This window comes from Pholis gunnellus (assembly GCF_910591455.1).
Source record: "Pholis gunnellus genome assembly, chromosome: 5".
NCBI lineage: Eukaryota > Metazoa > Chordata > Actinopteri > Perciformes > Pholidae > Pholis > Pholis gunnellus.
Genome location: NC_136531.1, coordinates 18,764,752 through 18,791,773, shown reverse-complemented (window position 1 = coordinate 18,791,773; position 27,022 = coordinate 18,764,752). Strand labels below are relative to the sequence as shown.

The 27,022-nt window shown below is 43.5% G+C and overlaps 1 protein-coding gene across 4 annotated transcripts in view; it reads right to left on the bottom strand.

Annotated features, from left to right (window-relative positions):
* Positions 1-1,272: 1,272 nt before the first annotated feature.
* add3a (adducin 3 (gamma) a) overlaps positions 1,273-27,022 on the bottom strand; it is a 61,331-nt gene continuing 35,581 nt past the window's right edge. For 2 of the 4 annotated variants that reach the window (XM_079160179.1, XM_079160178.1), the window contains exons 3-16: positions 22,205-22,343; positions 21,180-21,331; positions 20,625-20,705; positions 17,398-17,547; positions 16,873-17,016; positions 16,380-16,478; positions 14,700-14,876; positions 12,930-13,184; positions 12,065-12,169; positions 11,887-11,973; positions 10,135-10,158; positions 9,276-9,399; positions 6,474-6,566; positions 1,273-4,269 (exon numbers count right to left, since the gene is read on the bottom strand). In XM_079160179.1, coding sequence (XP_079016305.1) covers positions 4,019-4,269; positions 6,474-6,566; positions 9,276-9,399; positions 10,135-10,158; positions 11,887-11,973; positions 12,065-12,169; positions 12,930-13,184; positions 14,700-14,876; positions 16,380-16,478; positions 16,873-17,016; positions 17,398-17,547; positions 20,625-20,705; positions 21,180-21,331; positions 22,205-22,343 — 1,881 coding nt within the window. In that variant the 3' untranslated portion in view covers positions 1,273-4,018. The remainder of the gene's footprint in view (positions 4,270-6,473; positions 6,567-9,275; positions 9,400-10,134; positions 10,159-11,886; positions 11,974-12,064; positions 12,170-12,929; positions 13,185-14,699; positions 14,877-16,379; positions 16,479-16,872; positions 17,017-17,397; positions 17,548-20,624; positions 20,706-21,179; positions 21,332-22,204; positions 22,344-27,022) is intronic. The other 2 variants (XM_079160181.1, XM_079160180.1) reach the window with 2 other exon arrangements.

Genomic DNA, 27,022 nt, shown 5'->3' with positions numbered 1-27,022 from the left:
GAACAGTCCACGCTCGCTGTGCAACACAGACGCCACGTCGTGTCCCATCTGCGACAGCTTTGCACCGACATGAGACGCTGATGTGGGAGGAGTGCAGCTGATTTCAAATTTGAGGAGAGAAGCGGACTCTTTGGCAGTAAAGTGAGCATCTGTGGACACATCATAAGGACGCCAGACAAAAAGTCACACCTACTCATACAAAAAATAGAACAACATAACCATTGTTTCAAGCAGCGGTTCCTTCCCTCTGTTTTTTACCCTTTAAAGGGGAACTCCACTGATGTTACACAACAAAGTCTGTTTACAGGTCTTGGGGACTGGGTTGTATTTGGAAAAAGTAGTTGAAAGGCTTTCGTGGCTTATGAAATCTGATTAATTTCCTCATGTGATGTCACTTGAGTGAATTGGGACTAAAAGTTTTACAATTTAAAAATAAATCAGGGGTGTGAAGTTAGAAAGAAGTGAGCTGACCTGACCTCTGTAGCCCACTCCTCATCTCTGCTGAAGGCCAGCGGCTTGACGCTGTGTTTCTTTTCTAAACTAGACGGCATTTCACAAGAAAGAATCAACGCTTATAAATAAAAGCCCTGAAAAAAATAAAATGTGCTGCCGCAGAACTGAGATATTCTTATTTCCTACACCAGTAATCATCTTGCAACCCGCCGTGGCAGTCCCAACACTGCTCTGAAGAACACAAAGAATACAACAATGACATCCAGTATTTACAGTATGTCAATAACTAAATACATCTCGCACTGAACGGTGCATTTCTGGTAGTGTGTACCGTCTGAATATACAGCGTGTTGGAGAAAGTACTTTGTATACACTGCTCTCTCTGTGTTCACAGAGCAATGCAGATCTCGGTGTCGTCGTGCTCACTCGGCATTTCACAGCACGTCTGCTCAAGTGCTTCCACATTTCCTGTGCCTCCGTTGTCATCGTCACATTCTCTCTCGCATTTAGTCAATTATTGCCATAAATGTGTCACGACTTCCTGATTGAACTATTCACGCATACAATATATTTATTCTCATATTTCAACATCTTGGATGGAGATTTAAAATAAGGCACCGGGTAGTGTTTTTTTTCCTGCTCATTTAACAACAAAGCCCTGTATTTCAGCAGAGGTCCTTCACTTTGAAGCCGGTCTACTCTGCTGATCGTGGCATAAAGGAAAAATGAGTGTGCATGGATTATGTTGAACTTAAAAACTGTTTTGAGGAATGAGGCAAATTGTGATGAACAAACGTGAAAAATGAGCTTCCGTTTCTTAAAATACAGCTTTATTTGTGAATTTACACTGATTAGCAATACATCTAAAAGCAACTCCATTAGATAACCATTTATATAGGATTTTCACAGGTCACAAAGTCGCTTGGCTTATTCTGGCATGCCAAAGCAAAACTCGTTATTTATTTTTAAAACAGAAAAAAAGGTGGATAGAGAGCATTAGTAAAGCAAGGTGCAAACAGTCGGAAACAAAAGTGGAGAAAATAACAAGGATCCAATGCACATTCAGTTCACCTGGGAGCAATTTGCTCATAGAATGGTTAATAAAAATTAAAATAAGCCTAGCGCTCTCTGCAAACTAAAAGAAAAAAAAAAAAAGAAAGCGTCTACTGCGATAAACATGGAGGATGAAAAAAGAGAGAACTTTCCAGGAAGAGAGATGGTATGAAAGAAGAAGACTGTCTGAGTGATGAAAAGATGGTGCGTTAGTGTCAGGTTGTCCTTACCCACCGACCCTCTCTATTACACACACATGTATGTATATATATATATACTATATATGCACTTCCATTTCCAAACTCACACCTCCCTTCTCCATCTTCCAGTTGTGTGACCTCAGCAGCTCTTTGCTCAGAGCCAAAAGCTATCATTTAACACAGCTAAATATGTGTCCCGAAACGCCCTCCCCCCCAAATCCAATACTTCACATTGCTAGCTGGGATATTGGTACATCTGGTTAAACTGCTGGGGGGAGGATATGTGGCAACCCATTACACTTTGGCTTTGCAGAGTTCAACTGTGGGTCATCTGACAGTTACAGCACCATCGTGTTGACTGGAGAAATGACACGAGGGGGAGGCTTTAAAAGCTGAAATGACGAGTGGGCTCTCAGAGCGATGAAATAAAAATGTCCGTACGACCTCCTTGTAATGTTCCAGTTCCAGGAGAAAATAAATGGCAAACAAAAGCTGCAGTGGATGTAGCTACTGAAAAAGAAATAAAGTTTCCGGGAGCCTGAGGGGTGTCGATGCAGTCACTGGGGAGATTTAACAGCGGTCTTGTTCGGGTCCATTGACGCCCGAGCAGGCAGACGACAATCGCAACCCTTGTCTCATCATTAAAAACAACGGAGGAAAAATAAAATTTGAATATGGCTTTGAAAACAAACACAGAAACACATCAAACAATAAAGGTGTCGCCGCTCCTCACTCCGCGACCCGTGACTCTCATTTCAGCTGGCGACTGCAGATATCTGGACTCAGTATTTCGACACTACACTTCCTGTTCGGTTGAGAAGCAGAGATGATTTCTCACGTGCGACACCAATGAAAGACTGTTCTGTCCCGCTTCATTCGACTCACTTTCGGGGTCCTTGACCTTTCTCCGACACCATGCCTCGCTTGCTACTTGCACAACTTTTATCAAATTACTTCACAATCTCCTTCACTGGTGAAACCACCTGCAACTGAAATAGGTTATATACCACAAGAAAAGTGCAGCACAATAAAATAAAAAATATAGTTAAAAATCTATAGCCAACATATCCAGTTTTCATATATCTGTGTTATATAGTAAATTTGTGTACTCTGAAGATTAGAATATAATTTCAGCAATCAGGCATCACTAAAGAACATAGTCAGCCATATAAATTCAGCTCTCGCAAAAAGAGAAAACGTGCATAACAGCTGTAATTCTCTGTAAAAGCTTACAAATGAGTACAAAATGAGTTGACTAATACCAAATCTGTGTAGAATAAAAAAAAAAAAGATCACATTTCATGAGGTGACAAACGAGACACAAACGGTGAAGCTCTACTGAAATGAGGTTGTTTCTTCTTTTTAGTTTGGCAAAAAAACAACGTTGAGATGAAGAGATGTGAAAATGCTACATAAATAATTTGGGCGAGTCAGCGGCTCTTTTGCGATTATGTCAACCTAGTTGTGATAAACTGCCAGCCTTCATCCCCACTATGTTGTCCAGTCCAGTTTTTTCTTTTTAACTCTTCTTCTAGTTCAACCGCAGTCAGCTGAAGAGAAGGTTTGTATCAGAAGCGTGCGAGAGAGAGAGAGAGCCGAGAGAAAACTTCTCACACGGTAAATAAATCAACACAAACCCTTTTGGCTGTCAATTCTGAGAGCAGTTTTCCAGTGTGACTCCAAATTTCATGTGGCCCCCTCAGTTCACTATTGAGAGTCAGGTGGCCAGGGTTTAATAATAACAAAACTTTCAAAACTAATTTAGTTTCAACTTGTGCAGTTTAACGTCACTCAATGTTGCAACGTAATCATTGAATACAATTGGGTTTCAAAGCAAGAAATATGCGAGGTGGTTTCCAGTTCTATTTTCAGCCTGGGAAACGACACAGGAGGAGCCAGTTATTCAGGATCTAAAGCGCCTCACATGACACCATGGAGCCCTGTTAAGAGTACTGCACAGGTGATCGCGTGTGTAGACACCCGACACCTTGGACCCATGCAAGTCACCTCAAATCTGCTGCAACTTTAATTTGTGCACCCACATGCCCATCCCAACATTTCACAAACATTCTCGTCTTCTAGCAGAAGGAGAGGTCTTTCCTCTTTTGTTGTTGCAGAAAACCAATTCATTTTCTCTACGTGATCCGTCCTCCTGCCTTTTGCACATAAAACCTTTTGTTAAAAATTTGAATAAAATTAAAAACATGAAAGGACATGGAAAACGGAGACATAATATAAACACAGACATGAAACAGAAAAGGTGGCTGCCGCCCCTCTTTCTTCTTCTGTGCAGACGGCCTTCCCGTCTGCTCTCAGGCCTCCGTCTTCTCTTTCTTTTTGTTCTTCTTCAGGAAGGACGGCGTGCGGAACTTCTTCTTCTTCTTGGTGTTGGGGGACTTGGAGGGTGAGCTCTCGGGGGACAGCGCCTCCTCGATCTTCTCGCCGGAGCGCACCTTGATCTCCACGCTTTCCACGCTGGTGGTCAGCTGGCTGACGCGCTTGGACAGCTCCTCGTCCACGTCACCGTGGCTGTCTTTGCCGTTCATCAGGCCCGTGTGGTTGTCTGAGGGAGAAGAAGAGAGACAGAGGTTGGGCGAGGACAGGGATCAAGGAACAAAGGAAGGCCACATCACTCAACTCTGATAGACGCACCCTATTCACAGACAGCACCCATAACACATAAATAACGACAGGGACGACGCTTCATATGACTAACCTCTGCGCAAAGTCGAAGGGAACTAATATGCAAGAGGAGATAATGTGGGAAATAGCAGCTCACATAAACACACAGAATATATCAGGCTCATGTCCAGCATACAGGGAGGTTACTTCGCCAACATGAACGGTTGTAAAATGTAACAGAATCCATGTATTTGGACAAAATGACAGAAACAGCTTGTAAAATGATACGGTATTTAAAAGAAGCACGAGCCACAGCCGCAAAAAAAAATCAAAGTTGAATGACATCCTCTCTTTTACCGTCTCAACCAAAATGGAACATTATAAACGTCACCAAAGTTCCAATACTATTTGAACTGTGTGTTGAACGTCACACAAAGAGACTTGGTGTCCTAGTGCTCTACAGGTTTCATAATGTCCCCGCCTACAACGCCAGTGACCCGATAGCCCGTTGAGCCCGTCCTCCTTTCACCTTAAAATAAATGGGGCATTGAACAGTGGCTTAGAGCTACTGCCTTAATGAATGTTCACGAAACAGGCCTGCCAGTGTCACATCTCTTCCTCTGCGTTGCAAATGCAGATTAGGGAATGCAGAGCAGCGGCATCATGTTGCTGTACTAAAACATGAAACCAGAGACGACCTCTTGTGTTAGTTTTACACAAAAAGAACACAGTGCGAAATTAAAAAGCGGCTCACGCAACAATTGAGCTGGTGTCAGCACAACTGGGGGCTGACGTCGTAGCGGCGGTGTCAGAAAATATGTTTCCCCTGAGCCAACGTGCTGTCGTGGGTTAATTGTTACTCATTGTGTGGTTTTGCGTGTTAGTGCTGGAGGGAAGCTGACAGGAAGTCAATCCATCAGTGTCGTTATTTACAACCTGTAAGGAGGCCGCTGTGATGCACATCGACTGGCCTCGGACACAAAAATCTCTTGGTTAATAGATACGAGTCTGTAGATCCAAGAGGCAACTATTCAATACCCAGAAATCATGTGATGCGACATCATAGCATGTTCGTGTTACCAAGTCGGCAAAAGATCTCGTCCCGATGTGAACTCGCTTGAACTATTCTAGTTTGTGGTGCGTTTAAGGACGCTGCAACATTCAAGGTTGAGGACAGACTTTGTGATCTACGCTCAAAGCAATAGTTTGACACTCATGTCATAACTCATGTCTAAGCTTTAAGGAGGGAGCTACAGCTAGCAGGGTTTTTTAGCTTAGCTTAGCTTAGCATAAGGGACAGAAAAACTGTTCTTCCTCATTTCTGTAAAACAAAAAAATGGTCTGTTGTGTATTTACATTTGTTTTGAACAAGTTAAACCAGCGATGTACCATTTTAATTATTAGGCCTTAGGTGTGAGCGTATTTTTGCTTCCAGTCTTTATGCTAAGCTAAGCTCCACACTAAACGTACAGACATGATGATTGGTATCGTTTAAGGTCAGACCCAGAAGACTTTTACTAATAAGCAAATATTTACATTCTGAAAAGAATAATGTAAATTGGATTTTGCAGCCACCTCCAAAAAAACCCTCAATGTCCCCAAATGCTCCAACAGGCGGAGCTTTCAAAGGCAGTTCAAGCGAGTTAACACAGTTGCTGCTGTGATACTCTTGATTTTGACTTGATTCTCATATTGTACTGAAATGAACGGAAACCAGTGGGTCTGAATCTGTTTAGTATCTTCAAATGTAGAGAATATAAATGTCCGCTTTAAAAAAGCTGTCAGCAGTAACGCTAAATAGGCAAGAAAGCGCTTTAAAAGTTTTGCGTCATTACCTCCGGTGGGTATGGATGAGCTTTCATAACCAACGGCAGAAATGTATTTTTATAAAAAAAAAAGATACGGAGGGGATGGGACATTATTGCAGTATTATTATTGCAGACGGACACGTTTTGACACGAAAAATCATTAGTGAGGTACAAACTCATAGCACAGATCAGTAGTTTAGGCATTGCATACAGAATTAACAATTCATTTGCCCTCTCATGCGCACACACTCAAACACTCAAAGAGCAAAAAACTTAAGATCATTCTGACAAAGTGTCTCTCTCTCTCTCTCTCTCTCTCTCTCTGGGTGAGTGATACCTTCTTTAGCTGGAGTGCTTTGCGGGGACTGGGTGAGAGACAGAGACTGAGAGAGAGTGGAGCCGTCGTCGGAGGTTAGCTCGTGCTCTCCATCTGCAGGGAGGGTGGGGAGGGGGTGGTCGAGGGAGGGATGAGGGGATTGCAGGGCGGTGTGGAGGATTGAAGTAGTGGGACGACAGCAGGGGTGAGTGGGATGAGAGGTTGGGGGGGGGGGGGGGGGGGGGGGGGGGGATGAAGGGATGAAGGGTCAGGGGGAGGGAGTGGGTGGGTTGGAGAGATTAGTGGTAACACACATGTTAGAATCAGGCCATGCACAGCTGCTTTTCAACAAAATGTCCCAAAATTCTTGTTGATCGTTTGTTATCTGTTTCTCCTGGTGTCTGAGTGTGCACTGTAACGCTTTGTGGTGCCTTCGTGTCCCACTGACGAACAGAGACTTCTGGGCTGCAGGGTGGACACATTCAATTGTATCGTAGCGAATGATGTTGTCCAAACTTCAGGCTAAAAATGAACAAAAGGAGCAATAGCAACCTTCATACCGCCCTTCATATCCTTACTCTACTTAAGAGTAAAGATGTTCTTATTTCCTAACCTATCTTTTTATCTTTAAAAGCCCTTCATGTTCCTTCATGGCTTTTAAAGCAATGACACTAAATGATGACTCGTGTTTTTGTACGTCTTAAATGATCAAATTAACAGCTTGAGAATGTTACAGTCGAGCTCCGCATTAGTAACTTTATTAGTGTTGAACACTGATTAGTGTGAATGAATGACATTCCCATATCCTTTTTAACACGTTCATTGGCACATTCAGGGTCGCACATTCTCAACAGCATATAGAACGGGGTTGCGTAACAGCCTGAGAGTGTGAATATGTTCTCTGTCAGATGTTACATGCACAAAGTTGAGATTTGAGGCGTGAACTCAGTCAGTTAAATGTAGAATGAGCTGCATGGGTCCAATATCGATTTCAATATGCAATATGCACATTTAATTCAGTCAGTTTTGACATGTAATGTTAAAAATGACCACACTTTACAAAGCTAATACCCAGTGGACTGAACTCTACTAATCACAGGGTAAACCTATACGTGCGTGTGTGTGTGTGTGTGTGTGTGTGTGTGTGTGTGTGTGTGTGTGTGTTGCCCAGGCATATATGAGGCCATGACAGACGGTCTCCAGCTTGCTTCCAGATTGGCCATCGGGGGATTCGTGGGCCTGTGGAGGCAACAGTGTCATAGCAACGGGCTCTGCTCATGTGGTGGGTGTGAAGACCTGCTGTCTGTTCGGTCTGCCATCTTTTAGTCATACCGGCCTCTCATACAGTTCATGTGCACACACACACACACATTGGGCACTTGCGCCGCGTTTCGTAAGGACGATCGATTCGGGCGAACGCGCATGAACACGTTGTGCACGCTGATGTACGCACGCATGTTTGCAAGCGCACACACTAATCCGCTCCAACGTGGCAGGGTTCTGTGCAGAATGGGGACTAGTGGTCAACCCCCCCCCTCCACTATCTGTTCACTATTGATTCCCCCCCCCGCCTGTCTGAAAGGCAGTGGGACAGAGGGATAATATGATTAGCATTGACAATACTGTGTGTGTGTGTGCGCACACACACAAGGTTAAGATGAAGGCAGCAGTGGAGTCCGCAGGGACAAGCCCTCTTGTTAAAAGGTATATAGGTGTGTGTGTGTGTGTGTGTGTGTGTGTGTGTGTGTGTGTGTGTGTGTGTGTGTGTGTGTGTGTGTGATACCCCAGGCAGTCGGTTAGAATACGTCCACTGAGATCGACGCTATGGTGACAGCACTACAGACCGTGAGAACACTATAGTTCGAGAGAGGAATCTGCTAGGTTGAGACTTCAGGTCAAATTCAATAGATTCTCAGAACAATATATAGTCCGTTTTTAAGCTGATACCATTATCTGGGAACTATAGAAATAAGATAGTGTTATATCGGGAATGTGTTTACTTTCATAGATAGCTCAGATTTTGTCATTAAAGAGTTGCAAAAAAGATAATGTATGCCGGGATCGGAATATTTTTACAATTGTAAAATACATTTAACTTTAAAAGACGGCAAAGTAACAAGAATATTACTAATATAAATAACTATAAATCTAAACATAATATATAGAATTTAAGAGAAATTGAGGTGACAGTTCTCTATAAAAACGCTAACTATGAAACATATTTCGCTGCAATTGATTACTGCCAAAACATAAACCGATATCTGTGATTGACCACTATTGGCTGATGCTATCTGCCCCGCTGACACATCAGCGGGCTCTAATAAGAAACTGACGAAGACGAGACGCACACATCAAAGACCTGCGGCTCGCTGAAATCTAGTGTCGAATCCGTCTGGCTCAAACTAATCTCTTCCTGCGAGCTTTCAAACTGTGGCTTTACGGATTGATTATTGATTGAGTGTCTAAAAATCAATAAGTAGCAGTTAAATGAACCTTCACAGATTTGCATGATTGTTTACTGCTCACACATGGAGAACGTAGAGCACAAGTCACTATGTGTGTGTGTGTGTGTGTGTGTGTGTGTGTGTGTGTGTGTGTGTGTGTGTGTGTGTCTGTTCCAGTGTGAGCAGTCCATATGTCTCTCAGTGGGACTGAGCTCTTGTGGTGTTTGCAAGTTGAGCGTGAAACAGTTAAAGAAAAACAAATCCACACACGTATGAACAAACACACACACACACCAGTCCATGAACTCATGAGTTTGCATGTTTGCTCAAGTGTGTGTGTGTGTGTGTGTCAATGCATGTGTGTGTGTGTGTGTCGTACCATTGGGGCCTAGATGCCTCCTATCCACGTTTGTGCGGTACTCCTGCAGCTCCTTCTGTGTCTGCTCACTGAAGGGGTTGGGAGGCAAGGGAGCCATCTGCTCCTCCTCTGTGGGCACGTATGGCTGGGGAGGAGACAGGGAGAGGGGTGAGCATGGGAGCACTCACTCACACACACACACACACATACATACACACACACACACACACACACACACAGTCAGGAGGCAAATACACACACACACACAAACTGCTACGGTACGCATCAGAGCATAAACGCATGCACACAACCACTGATTTAAACACACAAATGGAAAAAAAGGAAACACACTGGTATCCACACAGACCCGCTGTGTATGAGAGGAACAATCATTCATTACGACCCAACTGAGGCCGCTCATATAAAGATGAAAGTGTCGACCGCATCACACAGAGCTCATATAATCACCGACTAATTAGTCTGCAAACCAACATCTTTTTAACAGACTGTGGAAACATAAACACCGAGCATGAGACACGCACTAATAGGGGCAACCGGCATACTCACAAAACAAGTCACACGTGTGCACACGGAAAAAAAACACACATTTCACAAGATTTCTGTGTAAAATAAAATCCTCAGAAGACCATCATGCTCCAACGCAACATGTCATCCTCGAGGACTCGCACGCGGGAAAACAACTCGTGCAATTCCGTGGACAGCAGAAATAAAACGGTTGAAAATGAATAGAAAATTGGTGTCAAGTCTTAAAAACACGATACATTAATAAACACATGCAATGTTTTCTGTTCTGAACGGGCAATAATGTGTCAAACACCACAGCAACGGCAACAATTAGAAAACATTTGTGGATATTTACCAGAACTTGTATCTGCGCCAGATCCTTCAAGATAAGAGACCAACCACAAAACCATCAACATCGAAATGTCTAAATTAGATATTTTCTACCTTATTCTTTCCTATGTATTTATCATTGTCTATCTAATCATTTATCTTGATAACTAAGTCCAAATATCAACTTACTAGAGGTTCCTTTTGCCTTTTCAAAATGTTCTCCTTAGCTCCACCTAGTGGTCAAGAGGTGTCATTAAACTGGCTTTCTGGTGATCCGCTGAGGAAGGCGATTAAAGCTCCTACACAACGATGGCGCGCCGACACAGGTGTTTTCACTTGTGTCTAATCAGCCAGAGTAACTGAAAAACACCTTTGAGTCATTGCTCAATAACCAGTAATGAGGGAAATCTGTATTGTTGGTCCAACAGGCAATAAAGCACTGCATGCCCACAAAAAGACACACACGGGAGCCTTTCTCTGGAGCAGAATGGAATTGAAATGTCTCCGACTCTGAACATATGATGTTGCTCCTGTGTAGTCCAGATTTCTTTTATTTCTTCAAATTTCCGCATTGTCTGGTGCGTGAAAAATAGATGTAAAAGGGTTTACATCTTGTATTTATATATTTATTTTAAATCGCAGGGTTGGAAGACGAGTGAAGAGGTAGAATGGGGAGCACTGTGTGTTGGTCAGCATTTCTCTTTCAACACTTATACACAACACGAAACAAAACACAATATAAGCTCAGTCATAGAATATACTATAGCCCTGATGGGCTGCACTAAATAAATCCTCAGCACTCCCAGTTCTGCCCAAGATGTATAACTGGAAGAAGTGTGCCGATACATGTGTTCTGGTCTAAATGTCTAAATTCATATCGGACCTCTATGCTCAACAGGAATGACCATCCCTGCACAACCAAGAGCAATCTGACTGGGCGACACATCTATGATAAAAGTCAATACAAATAAACTCGAATTCATTAGAATAGCTTTTATCACGGCCAACAAATGTGTAGCAATGCAATGGGAAGATGAACAACCACCTAGAATCTGCTCGATGGACAAATTGATGAATGTTGTGTTTATCAAATGACAAGATAACGTACAACCTGAGGATACGAGACAGAGTCCACAACATAGTTTTATATCCTTTTATATTCAAACAATCCAACTGTCACGTGTGAGTCTGTGTCATAGCTTACAGTTCTATTACAACTTAATTTATACACGAGGGCGGTTATCTATTAGCAACTAGGCATATCGTATTTCATGTTTTGCTGTACTATATCATGTACTGTTTCTATTTAGGTTATTACTGTTTCTTTGAATAGGACCTGAAGGGATGGATGGATGGATGTGGGCTATGTGGTGGAGGGAGGGAGGGAGGGAGGGCTCGATCTGGCATCTATGTGATTACATTCCTGTACGTTGTTGCATTATTCAGCCTTAGGGCTGTTGAGTTATAAAACCAATAAAGATAATTCTGTCACGTGTATTAACAGAAGAATATTCTGAACCTTAGCGCCAGAGGACTCGGTTTACAGCTACATTTTTCCCTTTAGCAGGAAACAAAACTATTTTCAGTTTGGACTGTAACATCAAACAGTAAAGGTAATCTGCATTAAATCACGTATTTGTTTTTCCTGTGAAAAATGCTTTATAGACATGAGATGATTCAACTTCTCGATTGAACAGATCTACATCAGGCCGAAAAGGCCAGCCAACAAAGTGAATTTAAAAAAATGTCAGAAGGTCCAAAGAGAAATAATTCTCACCCGTCGCGGTGGATCAACAGGGATGCCTGCAAGGTGCTGAGAGCGCGGCCCTGACGACATCATATCAAAGCGGTTCTGTTCTCTGATCTGTGAGAGGACAAAACGCACGGTGACGTCAGCGGAGAGCATTCGGTGTTGAAAACAATGCTGACGGAGAGGAGACAAGCGTGAGACTCACTTTGTTCCTCTTCTGCAGCACCTCACTGGGGTCTGTGTTGAGAGGGACAAACTGATTGGGGTCCTCGATCCGGATCGGGGTTCCCGTCTCCTCCGCCTTCATCCACTGTAGAAGGAAGGCAGGCAATATAAAACAACAACACAGCACTGTGAAAACATGTACAATCAGTATTGTGACTGTTATATGTCACCCTATTTATAGAGATCTTACACTCAAATTATATTTTTAATCAGAAGTGTGTGTTACAAAACGGGGGGTCTTAAGAGAAAGGCATCCAGCGGTCAGAGAGGGTCTGGTGAACAACTCTACAGCGATGCATTAAGGGAACTGTAGGATCCACCATCATTAGAAACTTAAAGTCCCTAAAAATACAGTAAGATATTTCAGTGTCTGCTCTTTGATTTTGATCATTCTTTTCAAATGCGTCTCCCGTGAGACATCCCACCTCGTAGAAGTGCAACACTAAATCACTGGACTACTCTTTTATAAAACCACGAAGCTAAATGCCTCAAAGATCATGAACCATTGCAGCTGAACAAAAAACCAATGTAGATCTCTGTTCAGCCTGTAGGTGGCGACCTCACATCAGCTTTCAAACCCTGAGGAACAACTGCCGACCAAACAAAGCAGTCAACACCAACCGACATTGAACTTCACTTTGTCACTGCAAGTTCAGGGTTTATTATATAAACTGTGTCGTAGCACACAAACATAAACACACATATCACTTCTTAAAACCTTCGGAAAGAGTTTTCTCTCAGTTCAGCTTCGTACGTGCAGAAATCAGTATAAAAACAAAAATCTTCCTTCCTTCCTTCACATCAACACACACACACACACACACACACACACACACTCTGCTCACCGTGGTTGTCCGGCTGTTGTAGCGCTCCTCTCCGCCCTCCACGCTGACCTTGGTGTAGCTGTTGGGCGAGTTGAGCCAGCGCGTCTTCTCCCTCTGCTGCCGCTGCTGCAGGAACTTCAAGGGCAGCCGCGTGGCGCAGTCCCCGTCCTCCTCAAACATGAACGCTGTGACCGTGGCGGGGATCTCCACGTCGCTCTTGTGCCTGGGCTTCTCTCGGACGATGACGTGCCTGTATGTGTAACCTGTCCTGTAGCCCTGCAGCAGGAAACAACGGCGGTTTGAGTTCTTTGATCGGAGACGATTTGGTTTGTTTCGTCTCGCAATGACCAGGAAACCAAAACAAAAGCTCACGGCCACACGGGAGGCTGATTCATACATTTGTACTTGTTGTATTTATGTATCCACTGTGGTAACTTTACCCCATGAATGCTATTCAATAGATCACATCATTATACATTCATAGTGATGTATTTTTGCTTTTCCCTTCCTGCATCCCTGGTTGAGCTGCCAGTTTCACAGTTAGTCAAATGAAAGCAATAGACAGACACAGTGTTGTGCACACGGGGTTTCTGGCAGCACAGAGGACGGAGTCAGAGAGCCACTTCCTTTCTGACCCTTTCTCTCTTGTCCCTTCTCCCTTCATCCGCCTATTCCACTCACCCCTCTCCTCTTCATCTCTCCTTTTTCCCCCTCACACATCCCGTTTCCCGGCCCTTCTCTCTGTCGCTGAACTCTCACATGGTCCCGCTGTTTGTTCGTCGGACATTTTTCCACACTCGGCTTCACACTGACATTCCGTTTTCATTTTGTCCTTCGCTATTCATCTCAGTTCCATGCTCGAAGTTGACCTTTCAACTTGACTCGATCACCCTTTTCTATCCAGACACCGTCATGCTGGTGCTGGCATTCATTTTTTCCATAAAGTCCTGTTTCATATCATGCCTGTTTTTTTGTTTGTTTTACACATTCAAATCAGGAAGGTCTTTTTGCATTTGTATGCTGGGTTGTAAGAGGCTGATGAAGAGAGTAACTCGTTTATTTTCCTCCCATTCTGACCAATGCTGAGTTCATGAGGGGTCAGTAGAGAGAGGGATGAGACTGAGATGACATGCTGAGAGGCAACGTCATCAATGTCACAGCGGCTCTTAGTGGCGATGCAAAATTATACACTTTTCAACCATCAGTCCTTTACTCTTCAAAATGCATTTGGCCCATGTCCTCTTCGCCCCAAATTGTGTAATTTCGAGCTGTTTTCCGCACTGTGCTTCTCAAATAACATTTACCTGTTTAACAAGCACCCAGTACTGCTGTGCTCCCTGTACTTTCTGATCATACAGTAGAGGTTTCTGTAGGGGGCGCTCTTTAATTAACACCTCTGTTCTCCCACAGCGGTGGGACACTGCACACGGTCGTTACCCAGTCCCCCTTCAGTTCATTACAAAGAAACAGAAACGTACCATAAAACAACCCACACATGCGTTTCTCCCAGGGTGGAAATTTGAAAGAAACGCAATGCATTCATGAAACGCCTATAGGTTGTGTCACTAATGTATCTTTTCAATGAACGACAAAGAAAAACCAGACAGACATTTAGTCATATGAAAATGACTGGTTGGACTGTTTTTTTGTCGAAAAACAACCTCTCAAACATGCCACAGTGTGCTGAGATTCAAGAACGGATCAAAAGCTAACACCCTGAAGTGAAGTGAAAAGTGTTTTTAATGAGCCTGATGACTATGCTTACTCTCACTTTGTTGTCTGTGGACTCACCAGGTTATCCAGCATCCTCATCAGAGACTCAAACTCCATCTCGCCATACTTCCACTTATGGCTGCCACACATGTTGACAGCATCTGCTTTGCCAACAGCCTTTACTTGTGCTTTCAACTTCGCCGAGTCCAGCACTATCAGGTTGTCCACCCCGCCAGCACACGCCATGGCCTTCACCTGCAGTCACAAAAGGACAGAGGGAGAAGAGTGTGAGACACAAAATAGACAAAAATACTTTTCTATCATCAAACAACTGTGGCATTAGATCCGTCACCTAAAATGGGAATATCTAGGAGAAAGACGTTGTTTACCAAAATCTAAATGGGCTGCCCCTTAATCTAAAGCTGCCACAGCACCAAGGAATATACAGTACTGCACAGGGCATACAACACACATGAAGGGGGGGATTTATTTATAGAAATTAAGCTGGGCTTTGCAGGATGGATTAATGTTTTCTTTTGCTTGACCGGGGAGAGTCAATGAGGAGATTTGGTGTGCCCGTTACAGCGAGGGACGCAATAACATCTCTAAAATCCTCCGTACAAGTAAACACGAAAGACACGCAAGAGTCTCACGGCAAAACGCCAGAGAAACACCCCCCCACATGACACACTAACTTTAATACAAGCATTGATGCATCATGACGTCTCTCATAGCTCTGCCACTGTACAACACAAGTGACCACATTTTAAAAAAAAATAAAAAAGTCAGCTTTGAATCTGTTGACCCCCAACACTCCTCGACACCCTTCATGTTCCAAATGTGCTCCTTTGAAAATATTTTAAACTGTATAATACTCAACCATTAATTATATAAGTAGATATTACAACAATATTGTTTCAGACAGTTGAATTGTTGGGGTTTATGTTGAATTGGTTCATTTTTGTCCGTTACTTGACTGTCTCAACTCTTTCTTTTGGCTGACTATTCCATTTATCCATTACTTTTAATTAACTGTTTCAACTGTTCATACGTCACCTTAAGATGAACTAATCCATTTTAACCGTTACTTTAACCTAACTGCTCCAACTGTTTATCTGGTACTTTTAGCCGCTGCTTTCACCGAACTGCTCCAACTGTTAGAAATGAATGTTTTAAATTAGCCGAGCTACTCCACAATCTTTCCACACATCCCGTTCAACCATCCAAGGGGTACAGGCGATTTTTAAGAGAAGATACACAAAATATGAATGTGAAACTGAATGTCGGCTGTTACTGATTTCATATCTAAAATGTATTCATTTCCCCTGCTTGATCCAGACCTCCTGAAATCCCCTCTGCCGTCTTCCTTCCAGCTTTCTTACCGGCTGAATAAATAAAAAGGAAGAGCAACACCCTTCGGTAAATGCTGCTTTGGACAGACATCAACAACAACAAATCATCTCGTTACTCCCTTCATCACTCCTAATAGCCTGGCTGTTAAACTGTTTAGCGAACAGTTCCCACAAGGCAGGAGATTATGATTTATGGAGTGTTGCTAAAATAGTGAGAGTGGGGAAATGTAAGAATGGCTGTCGAGAGATTATATTTAGCGGGAAAAGCTGCGCCCTGTTAGTCTATTACATGTGCAGGGGAAGCTGAATGTGCTGGGTACCCCAAAAACAGCAGCAGTTAGCCCGTGTGGGAGTGTGTGTGTGTGTGTGTGTGTGTGTGTGTGTGTGTGTGTGTGCATTTGTGTACCTGGATTTCACAGACATATTGGACATTGTACATGTAGGTAAAGGCCTCTTCGATGCTCTCCCCGAGAGCAACTATGCCGTGATTCCTCAGCACCAGAACCTGTAACACACAAAGTTACAGGCATAGCATTGTTAGGAACAGCAGAAGACTTTAGAGCTCCATAGAGCTCAACACTCAACGGGGCAAATAATTGAATATTTATCGCAATCACGATTTGGGCTTCCCACAATTAAATGAACACGATCAACTGCGATATTGACGCTCATAGAAAACCTGTGTATGGTTTACGGGGTGCGTAGCTCCATCACTCTTAAAACTTGTGTCTTGTACTTTTGCCTTCAACCTCAGAGTGGTATCTCCCTTCTCATCTAACCTTTGGCAGGAAAGCGAATCAAGCGTATTTCTAATAAGCAAGTTATTCCTTTATTAAGACCGAGGAGGACTGCCCAGCCAGAAGCCCTTGCTCCGTGTGTAGCTTTCTTGGTTTTCCTACCTTCGTCGTGGGCCCCAGGGCCTTCTGCAGCTCTCTGCGGTCCTCCTGGTCGTCCAGGCTGCCCTGGTAGCTGTAGTAGGCGATATCACCCAGGACCAATGACTCCTGGGAAATGGGCAGGATGCCACACTTCATGGATGACACCTAAAGCAGGTGAGAAGAGGGGGAGCAGAGGCAGGTGAGAAGCTTTGACAGGTGTGTTGGAGCTGTTTTGACATTTAAGTTAGCTGCCTTTGTGAAGAAAACTTTGAGGATCTGTACTTCTCTCAGAGCTGCAGAGACGAGACACTTTGTTGCATATCAGAAACACTTCCCATAACAGCGTCAATTTACAGATCATTACTCCTCTGACGTGTGATACAGTTACACCATTCGCACGGTATAATCACGCCATCAACCTCCCACGAAAACAACTCGACTCAAAATCCAACATCTGAGCACCACATTCCGGCGTTAATCGGGAGCTTCGACAGTCGCTCGCTTGCAGGGCAGGTTTGAAGACGTTCCAGCGTGACGTGAACTTACCGCAGCTATGGCAGGAGTTTGCACATGAAGGATGCAGCGGATGTCTGGACGCATGGAGTAGATGGCAGCGTGGGGGCTGAAACCCGTGGGGTCGATCCTCAGGGTGGTGGAGCCCTGTTCGATCACATCCCCGAGGATGTTGACCTTCACCTGGGGAAACAAGGAGAGGAGAGCAAGCTTGGTGAATGCTTCGTGGAGCCCAAACCTATATATATATATATATATATATATATATATAGAAATATATACACTTTTTTTTTTTCTTAACTGGTGCAAAGGCACTCAAACACAAGCTGAACCAGCTTGATGAAAAGTGGACGGCAGCATCTTTCATCACACACAATCACAGAGCTGGTAACCCGGCAACGTAAGCTAAGAAGACATGAAGTCAAAATCAATGAGCGTGACGACAGAAATCACATTATCAAGCGATTCCGGGAAACATAATGTAGTGGACATGACGTCCTTGACAACTTCATTACCAGCCGGTTATAGGATATTAGATTACAAAGAGAGAGAGAAGAGCGATGAAGGGAGAGATAGAGGTAGAAACCTGGAGGAAGGAGAGTTCTTTAACTGGAGAAAGTGAAGACGAATAAGGGGACAAAGAGACTGAGGTATTCAAAACCTGAAGAAAGAGAAACTGACCACAGATGACAGTCCTCGCTGTAAAGCCTAATAACAAACAAAAGAAACACTACTTTGTCTGCAGGCTTTCTACAAAATCATCGTCATCAACGCAACCACATGTTGTTCTGTGCTACAAACCAGAACCAACGAGATCACATTTCTCTTTCACAACAAAGTGTTTTGTTACAAAAACAAAAATACAGGTGTTATAATGGCACCGATATAGAAACGTATTGATGAATTAACAGCAGGGAGGAGTCCACAGCTTGCTGGTGATCCTCTGGATCAACTCAAGCTGAAAATCCTGATGCACGTCCCCAGTGCTGCTCTGCCTTTTAACAGCCATAAGGATTGTCTGGATGGATGACCGTCTATTGATCTTTCTCCCAGCAGAGGAAAGAGAATGGCACCGGCCGAGCGTAACTAACTACCGCAATCTTTGTCAGCACAGACACCCGCGGCCGCGGCCAGCTGTCAGAGGATCGAACATCGATTGGTTTAAATCACATGTCCAGTACAGTATGAGGTCACCCTGTCACGTCCCTCAGTAAAACCTGCCCTGCTGCTGAGAGGCCCTTCTGACAAACATAGCACTTCTAATTATAAAAAGACGCCAAAGGAAAGAATCTGAAACGTGACTCGGGTTGGATGGAAAGTACACGATAAGGGTCTAAAGAAGAAGTGTGGTCAGCTGAAACTTGAACTTTAACCTTCTGACCTCATCATCGCACTGACATCAAACTAAACTCAAAGATGAATGTTATCTGGAAGCAACAAACCACTGAGGTGGAGCAAAACAGTGAACTGAAAGGACCGCAGCTTCACCTCCGAGATCAAACAGAGCGCTCCACCCAGCTGACTCCGACACGACCTCCCAAACGCTTTATTCTGGATGACTTGAATGATCAATCTGTTCGCTTCTCTGAACACCTGAACTCAACACCGTGTAAACATAGAGGTCGCGAGTTCAAAACAGGCTGAGATTAGAAGAATAAGAAGGGGAGGAGATTAGCGAGGGGGAAGACCAGCAGCGACAGACTGGCGTCAAAACACAAACAGACTAAAACACAGTCAGGGCAATATGAAAGCGCCAGACAACATCGTTTTGTTGCGGTCATCGCTCTCATACAGACAACCACAGAAAAGATGGATGTGATCCAGATGCACTAAAAATAGGATTTTGGCTTAGAGCCTACATTTTACCCTGCTGTCGCCTGTGAGTTACAAAAAGTGCCAATACGAGCTGCTTGATAACAGTTTATTTTTTAACTATTTCAGTCACTCAGACACCTAAAAGATTTCACAGAGTACAGTGAGAACTGCATTGGTATAGTGGGCAATGTATGCTTCATTTGAAATGTAGGGAAACAAAGCAACACCAACTCTGGATCGGTAAACACTGCTGAAGATGACGAGCTGGAACTACACTACCGAGCTTTGTTGCATATCTCTGCCTATCTGCCAACCGCTGCTGCGGGTCAAACAGTGAAATGTGCCTGTCAGCAGTGCGGCTACGACATCCAGCTGTCGTCCCACACATGTGCGTATGTTTGCCCAGGTGTTGAAGATAAACTAGGGGTGAAGTACAACAAAGCAGAGAGAACAGAGGAGAGAAAAAGATATCATTCAAGTGTCGAGTGACTTTTATGTAAACCCGAGTAATGTCACAAAACATAAGAAGTGAATGACGGGGGAGTCACGTGGCTTTGTTTGGTAGACGCACACACATATTTCTCCTGAATATGCAACATGAAAAGCATTCAAGGAATGTATTGCTACTGGGCAAGTTGATATTACCGTGTTTAAGTGTCAGTTCATGTTTTCCATATTTCATATTTTATGGATTAAACCAAGACAAAACAAAACAAAGTCTCAGAAACTACCGATTTTTTTAGGGAAATATTCCTGATAAACGTCTTTATGTGCATCAAAACAAAACCATAGTTATTATTCTATTCAAGTTATTTAATACGTCTACAAAAATATTCATGACATCCACAAATCAGGAATATATCTTGTTTTAAACACTGATAAAACTTAATAAATGTGTCTGATACATTGGAATGAGAAGACAAACATTTGGGTGGAAACCAGAGGGAGAAAGAAGAGCGAGAGCCGACAAACGGAGACAAACTTAATGACTTAATTAAAGGGATCTAAAATGTAAGGCAGGAGGTTACAAACGCACATAATACACGGCGTGTGCACTCTTAGAACCAACACTTTGCTGAGCTGTGTGAAAGCAGCAGACAGAGAGAACACATAAAGAGAGAGAGGGTGATGCAAAGACCAGATGCTGTGGGCATCTTACTTCTTTGTGTTTCAATTCTTTAGATACACAATCACTTAATTACTATCTTATTTTAAAAAAAATAAAAAAATAAAAATCTCCCAACTCAGAATCTTGCGCTTGTTACATTCCACTGAAAATGAAATTAAAATATTATATTTGTATGCAGTTAAGTGAAATTACCTCAACTATTTTTGCAACTATTTTTGCTTTACTGCTTAAATACAATTTCTTTTTAGGGCCGAGCACATAACTAAACGGCTTTATACGTGTTGGGAAAGGATCCACGGCTTCTTATGTTTCTTACCAGATTTGATGCAGACGCCTCAGCGAATGACAGTCCTCTGGGGATGATGAGGATGTGGTCTTGCTCCTTGCTGACTCGAGCCTAAGACAAGAAAGAATCAAATGGATGTAAATGTGATAACAGCTGACGTTAACTCAGGCTTTAGTAAGGATACACGTTTCTTATTCTGAAAATTAAACAGGGCAAATATTCCAGTCAAAATTCAAGTGAGTGATGACTCAAAAGGAAACCAATTCTTTATCTTTTTTTAAGCATGCTTCCACCTCTCACAGTAACACGGGAATACAGACAATCGAATCGATCGACATATATCCATTCCTGCCTGTGTCCGAAATATACTCTCTATGGTCACTCAATTATAAATTCTCAGATGTAGAGTTTTGTCATTTTTGTTATAAAATGTGATGCACTGCATTGTGGGACACCGAAAAAAATTGGCGGGCAGTAAATGTGGTGCGCTATAAGGTAACTAGGGACTGCTTTCGGACACAGCCCATAACTGTCAACACATTTAAGAACTCAGTGATGAAATCCAGTCTTGGTGCAGCTACTTACTGTGATGTAGGCGTTGGAGAGGTGGGCCCAGCTGAACAGGTCCACCAGTCTGTACGTGCTGGCCAGTTTACAGCGCGTCAGCCTCTCGCCTTTCACCATCGTGGTGGATTCCACTCCGTACAGGTCGTTGATGGGAGTGACCATCCCCAGACCTGAACAATGTAAAGGGAAACAACAGAATACGGGTTAAAGAACACACACTTGTATCCTCTCTTCCCAACCACGACAGCAACAAAGGACCACTGTCAACATCTGTCTTTTTATCTAATGATGTAGCTCACACATCTGGCTCCACCTAACGGTTACTTTTCTATTGATTAATCTAACGATTATTTTCTTTATTAGTACCCATAATAAATATCTAAACTTGTCGAATAAACATTTCAGTATTTAATTCAATCAACTTCTCTTAAAAACAAACAAATGTGAAACGGAAATAGACCCTAGCACCGCATCGTTGGGTCTCTGTCTAAAATACTTGCACACTTTAGAGGTTGTTTTTTTTAGCTGCAGTTTGTTCCCCGGGATCCATTCTTATGACTCGCCAACACAGGTTATGCAAATTAATGTATTTTGTAATCGATTACCGAGATGAATCGCCTGAGATCCAGCTCCACATGAATCACACTGAGGCGATGTAAACAGACCCTCCAACCAATACTTTGTTTACTGCCAATGCCTCTCAGACTTACTCATTAGCGGAATATCTTAAGAAAGCCGAACTGCACTACTATATTGCATTTGATGTGTAATGCGGCATTAGTTGTGCATTCCAGCGCTGGGATTGGAAGCAGGCTTCACATATGGTCTCCTGGACAGAAATCCTAGATCAAAACCCAGAGAAGTATGCGCAGCTCTTCCGGAGTCTGGGGTTGGGTTGTCTTGGGGTATTTATGCCCCAAAGCACGCAGAGCTCGTGTTTGGATATGGATCTCCTGTCTTCAAATACTGATGCTGCATTTTGCAAGTGTGGCATGTTGGGCTAAATGATAGCGTCGCGTGCTCACAGCACTGTGAGCACTTACTGAGGGGGGAGGTGTTGAAGCCGCCCACGGAGGTGGCCATGAAGAAGTCGGCGATCTGCCTGAGGGCCAGCAGGCTGGTGGGGTTGTTCCCTATCCGCTGCTGCTCCTGGATGAGACTCTCCAACTCCTCCTTGAAGGCCTGGAAGACAAGAGAAAAGATGAGGAGAGGAAATCATGTTAAACAGGCCGGGGGGATGGCACTGAGACGGGAACAACATCTTTTCAACAACAGATCGGACACCTCCATCCGGTATTATGCAGCTTAAACAGCGACCATTTCACATATTACTAACTGTAATGACATCTAAAGACAGGGCGAGATGATGGTGAGGTTAGAGTCAAAGGGAGAAGAGAGAGCAGGGGATTAGTGGCGACAGAGGGATGAAAGAGTAAAAAGATGTTCGAACATTAAGAGAGACAGGAAGAGAAGGGATAAAGAAGAAGACGTGTTAATCACAGATTAGACAATCGCCTTCGGTGTTAATCTGAATTGTCCTCAAAGGGCTCGATTCAGCCGGACCAGGATAGGCTGGCTTCACAACAAGCCGAGTCAGGATTGGCCGTCCGGCCTGCTCACAGCCTGCGTAACGATTGGCTGCTTGACTGGAAGTGTGTGTTTGTGGCTAACTCTCATAGTCTCCTCCAGTCTCCAGTCATCTGTTGAATCCACAGACAACAATGCGGTACGTGCTAACATGCTCTCATGCCAGACCAGATACACACACAGCTGGCTGCGTTACATCACATGGAGCACTGTATGATTTTATGCTTTTACTTTTTCTTCGAGGCAAATGTTACTCATCATGAAATTAAACCTTCAAACAGAAATCACAAGACTTCTCGGTATGCATGAAGATCGGAGCAGAAAGTGTTGAATATAATGGTGCTAAAGCCTATTCAACTAACGCAAACATGTTATATTAATAAAGCAACAGTCAACGCCGGGCTGCAGAGTGTGACAGGAGACAAAGTAATACTGTATGTATTGTTTTTAAGTTTGTCTGTAGTCAGCTTAGCTGGTAAGATAATTCATTGGCAGAAGCATTATTCCTGTGTTTAACGTTAAAATATCGAAACGAACACTCAAACATCTCATGGCTCGACTGTAATCTCATCCCCTGCATCTCGTTGTGCTTGACGATGGAAATGATTTCCAGCACTGCAGCCTACAATCAGCCGTGAAGAACACCTTACAAAGACAACAGTCTGTATGCATAATGCTACTCATTATTGGATGTTGGGGACATTTTAATTAGGTTTTCTCCAGCTGCTCCACCATCCTATCTTCTGTCCTGCATTACAGAGGTTTTAAGGAACTGGTAAGATGAGGCATTTTTGAAAAGATGTGGCACTTTCTGTTTGAAGCCACTATTGTGTCAGAAATGAACAAACTGGAGAGTATATTTTCACAAAAAGAAACACAATCAAATGTGTTTGCCACACAGACCGATAGGATTTGGCCAAAAGTTTAAAATACCAACTCACAATTCAGAAGCTCATTCTTGCACGCTGTAGTTTGATTGAATTTTTCCGTTGACGCCTTATTTCTTATACCGGCTTTGCGCTAAGTCCCGCCCTAATGTGCTGTGATTGGTCACTGATCACTCAGGGCTACGTGACATGTAGCATCGCTCGTATTGGTTGTAGAGCTCCTGTATACTATCGCGTCCTGAGGCATTTTGGTCTACGCCATTGCTTACGAAATGAATGTTCCGGACTAATTCACATTTGTGATTTGGTCTGGTGATGTCGGGCTACTAAGCCCATTGGATTTGGTCTAAATTCAACTTCACCTTATCATAGAGTTAGCTGACAATAACCTGACACTCTGAGTCTAACCTCCTGGTAGAAAGCAGTGATGGGAATCTGTGGCGAGATCAGCGTAGCTTGAGAGTGAAAATAGGCCACGACACTTTCTCCATGCTTCCACTCCTATTGCAGGGCAACATCCAATATTAATGCCTTCATTTCATCTCACTGCTTAACAACACATTTCCAATATAAGCTGTGCACAAAAGCATCCCTGACCGTTAACTTCCCCTTGTCTCTGCCCCACGCATCCCCTCGAGTCACCCCATGGGACGGTCCATTAGTCTTATGCGAATAGGGTTGAGAACTTTGGTTTTGTGCCTGTGTGGGGGGGGGTTTGTTGAAAGTGGAGCAACCCCCCCCCCCGTGTGTGTGAGGACACACACTGTCCCGGAGCACCGCTGATTCTGAACCCAAGCCAGACATTCTTCAGTCCCTAGTGGCGAGGTTGCCGTGGCAACCAGCATGTTGCTGATGTCTGACGGTGGCGGGTCGGGGTTTTTTTTTAAATTTAATCTTCAGTTGCTGTTGTTGTTGTTGTTCTGAGCATTTCTGTTTCAAAGACTGTTGTGCCATCACATTTACACTGGAGCCGCAGTGCTGAAGACACAGCTCATTGGAGACGGAGAGGTCTTTGTTTTAGGTCTTAAACCCGCATTAAGACAATACAAGATGTTAACACAACACTGACTTCTTATCATTTTACGAGTTGAAGTTTGTTAGCTGACAGATGCTTATTTACACATCAAGTCTAAGCTTTTCTCTCCTTTCAGCTCTGTTTTGGTCTCCACCAGCTCTCTGCCTGGCTCTTTAGCGGCTAAATGCTCCGTTATGTTCACCTGCTAGTCGCCAGCTTTGTCTGCTCGCTGTCTGCTGCCGAGCAGGTGGTGTACAGCGGACTTTTAGAGCTTTGTGCTGAAACCAGCTGCCTGTCATGGCTGAAAGTGATGCAGTGCACCAAAACTGAAAAAGTTGTGGGCCGAACAAAACTAATATAAATGTTGTTTTTAAAATATCGTCCAATCAATTTTAGAGAAAATCTCAACAAAACAGACTCGCAATGTTTTGGAACAAAACCTAAAAAAAAACACATGAGCATAAAACCACACCTTCAGAAACACACACACACACACACACACACACTAGCAGGCATCTGGTCTACAATTTGTGTGTGTATTCCCAAGAAGATTATGACAGCAGGGATTTGATTCTCATCATCTAAACAGATTAATTCTGGAGCCTAGAGTGGATCCGACCATTATTATTTCGGAAAAAAATCCCACATCTGCAGCAAAAACAAAACACATCAAATGTGTTTTTTAACTGCTGTGCCGTGACAGCTGAACTAAAGACTCTCCCTTCAAAACAACATTACATCATTGCAGTTACAGCACATTTGCCTCCGGAGTTAAAACCCCCCACAAATATCCATCATCTCACTTGCCTGTTTAAGATCAATGACGGGCAAGCAGGTCTCTCCACCTACTGGAGGAGACACATGTGATCCAATCAGAGAAATGAGGAAGGGTCTCCGTGACTGCTCCAATATGACAAAAGTGAATCTCTCAAAATGGACCGGCAGCGGTCTTGAGAGAATTAAGTTGGCGTGCAAGATTGGAGCTTGGCCAGCACTTCGGTGTACGAGTCAAAGCCTGAGAGAGAAAGTAGTAACACATGGCCACTTGTGTAACGTAACAACAGTCAGAGTCGGACATGTAAATGTTTTAGACGTTCTCAAAAGGTGAGAGTTTATTGGTTCCTGCTGAGAAACGGTCTTTAAGATTCATGCCTCGCCGGAGGACATTACATCAGAGCAGATGCTTCCTGGAAAGGGAACTTTATCAGACTTCACTATTTGGTGGATGCTAAACGAAAATACATTTTCACATGCGTATTTTAGAGACGATAGAAACTGTTCTTCGAACTCTTACTACTACAGGAAGTTTCTAGTCTTCCGAGAGCTTGCGTCATATGATCTACTGAGACGTTTCCTTTTGTCCAAGTCAGTTATTGTTGCAGATGCAGGTCACACTTTAACCGTCGTACGTCCGTCCTGTGGGAAAGGAAGACAGTTATGACTTTGTTGGAGCGCTGCCGTTCTTGCACGTCTGTGCTTGTGCACTGAAGAAGTGATGGTTTCAGCATTACCTCACACACACTCGTGTCCTCATGCGAAATGAGTTTGACTGACTCACTTCAGCAGAGTTTAATTATTACCTTTGAAACGATCGGGTTATTGTTCAAGTTCACACAGCAAACTTGAAAAGGCTTGAAAACAACACTCACGAGTCGCTCGTGTCGGCCCGATCCTAAACCAGGCTTTATCTGCTGGATATCAAAGGTCCAATTCGGTTTACTTATGCCTGTGAACACAATGTTTTTCCTGAAGCAGGGTAGGATTACATGCACACTCTTACAAAACTGCGTCTCAGTTCACCTGGAAGAACATAGTGACCTGCATTTTTTCAGGTCCCTTGGTGATGGCATTCAAGCTCAGATTACGTTAACCGGCTGGATAAACCGGTAAATAAGTAAAGGAGGCATCTCAACAGATTCAAAATAAATCGACTTGCCGTGAGAACTTCAGACATGCATGTAAAGATCGATGAAAAGGCAAACACACACCCATTATCCTTACAGCATGCAGACACACTTGCTCACCAGGTGAGGCCTGTAATTTCAGCCACAACCTCCCCAGTTATGTCAGCACAATGCTGTTCTTTCAAGCTGCCAACGTGACAGTGTTACAAAGTAAGTGAGTGCCTGCCTGCAAGCTTGCCAAAGCTATTGATTTCCCCCCGTCTAACCTCAGAGTGTGCGTCAGGGAAATTGGTCCCCCACTTTTAGCTGCAACAGCTCCGTAACTCTGCATAAACTCTGCCCTTTATCTCACATGTTTACCCGGACAGAAAGTAAACAGCATGTTTCCGATACCACAACTCAGGATATTGGCCGAGCACCATTTTGATAGCACCGCTGGTTTTTCACACATTTAGAATTGGAACATGG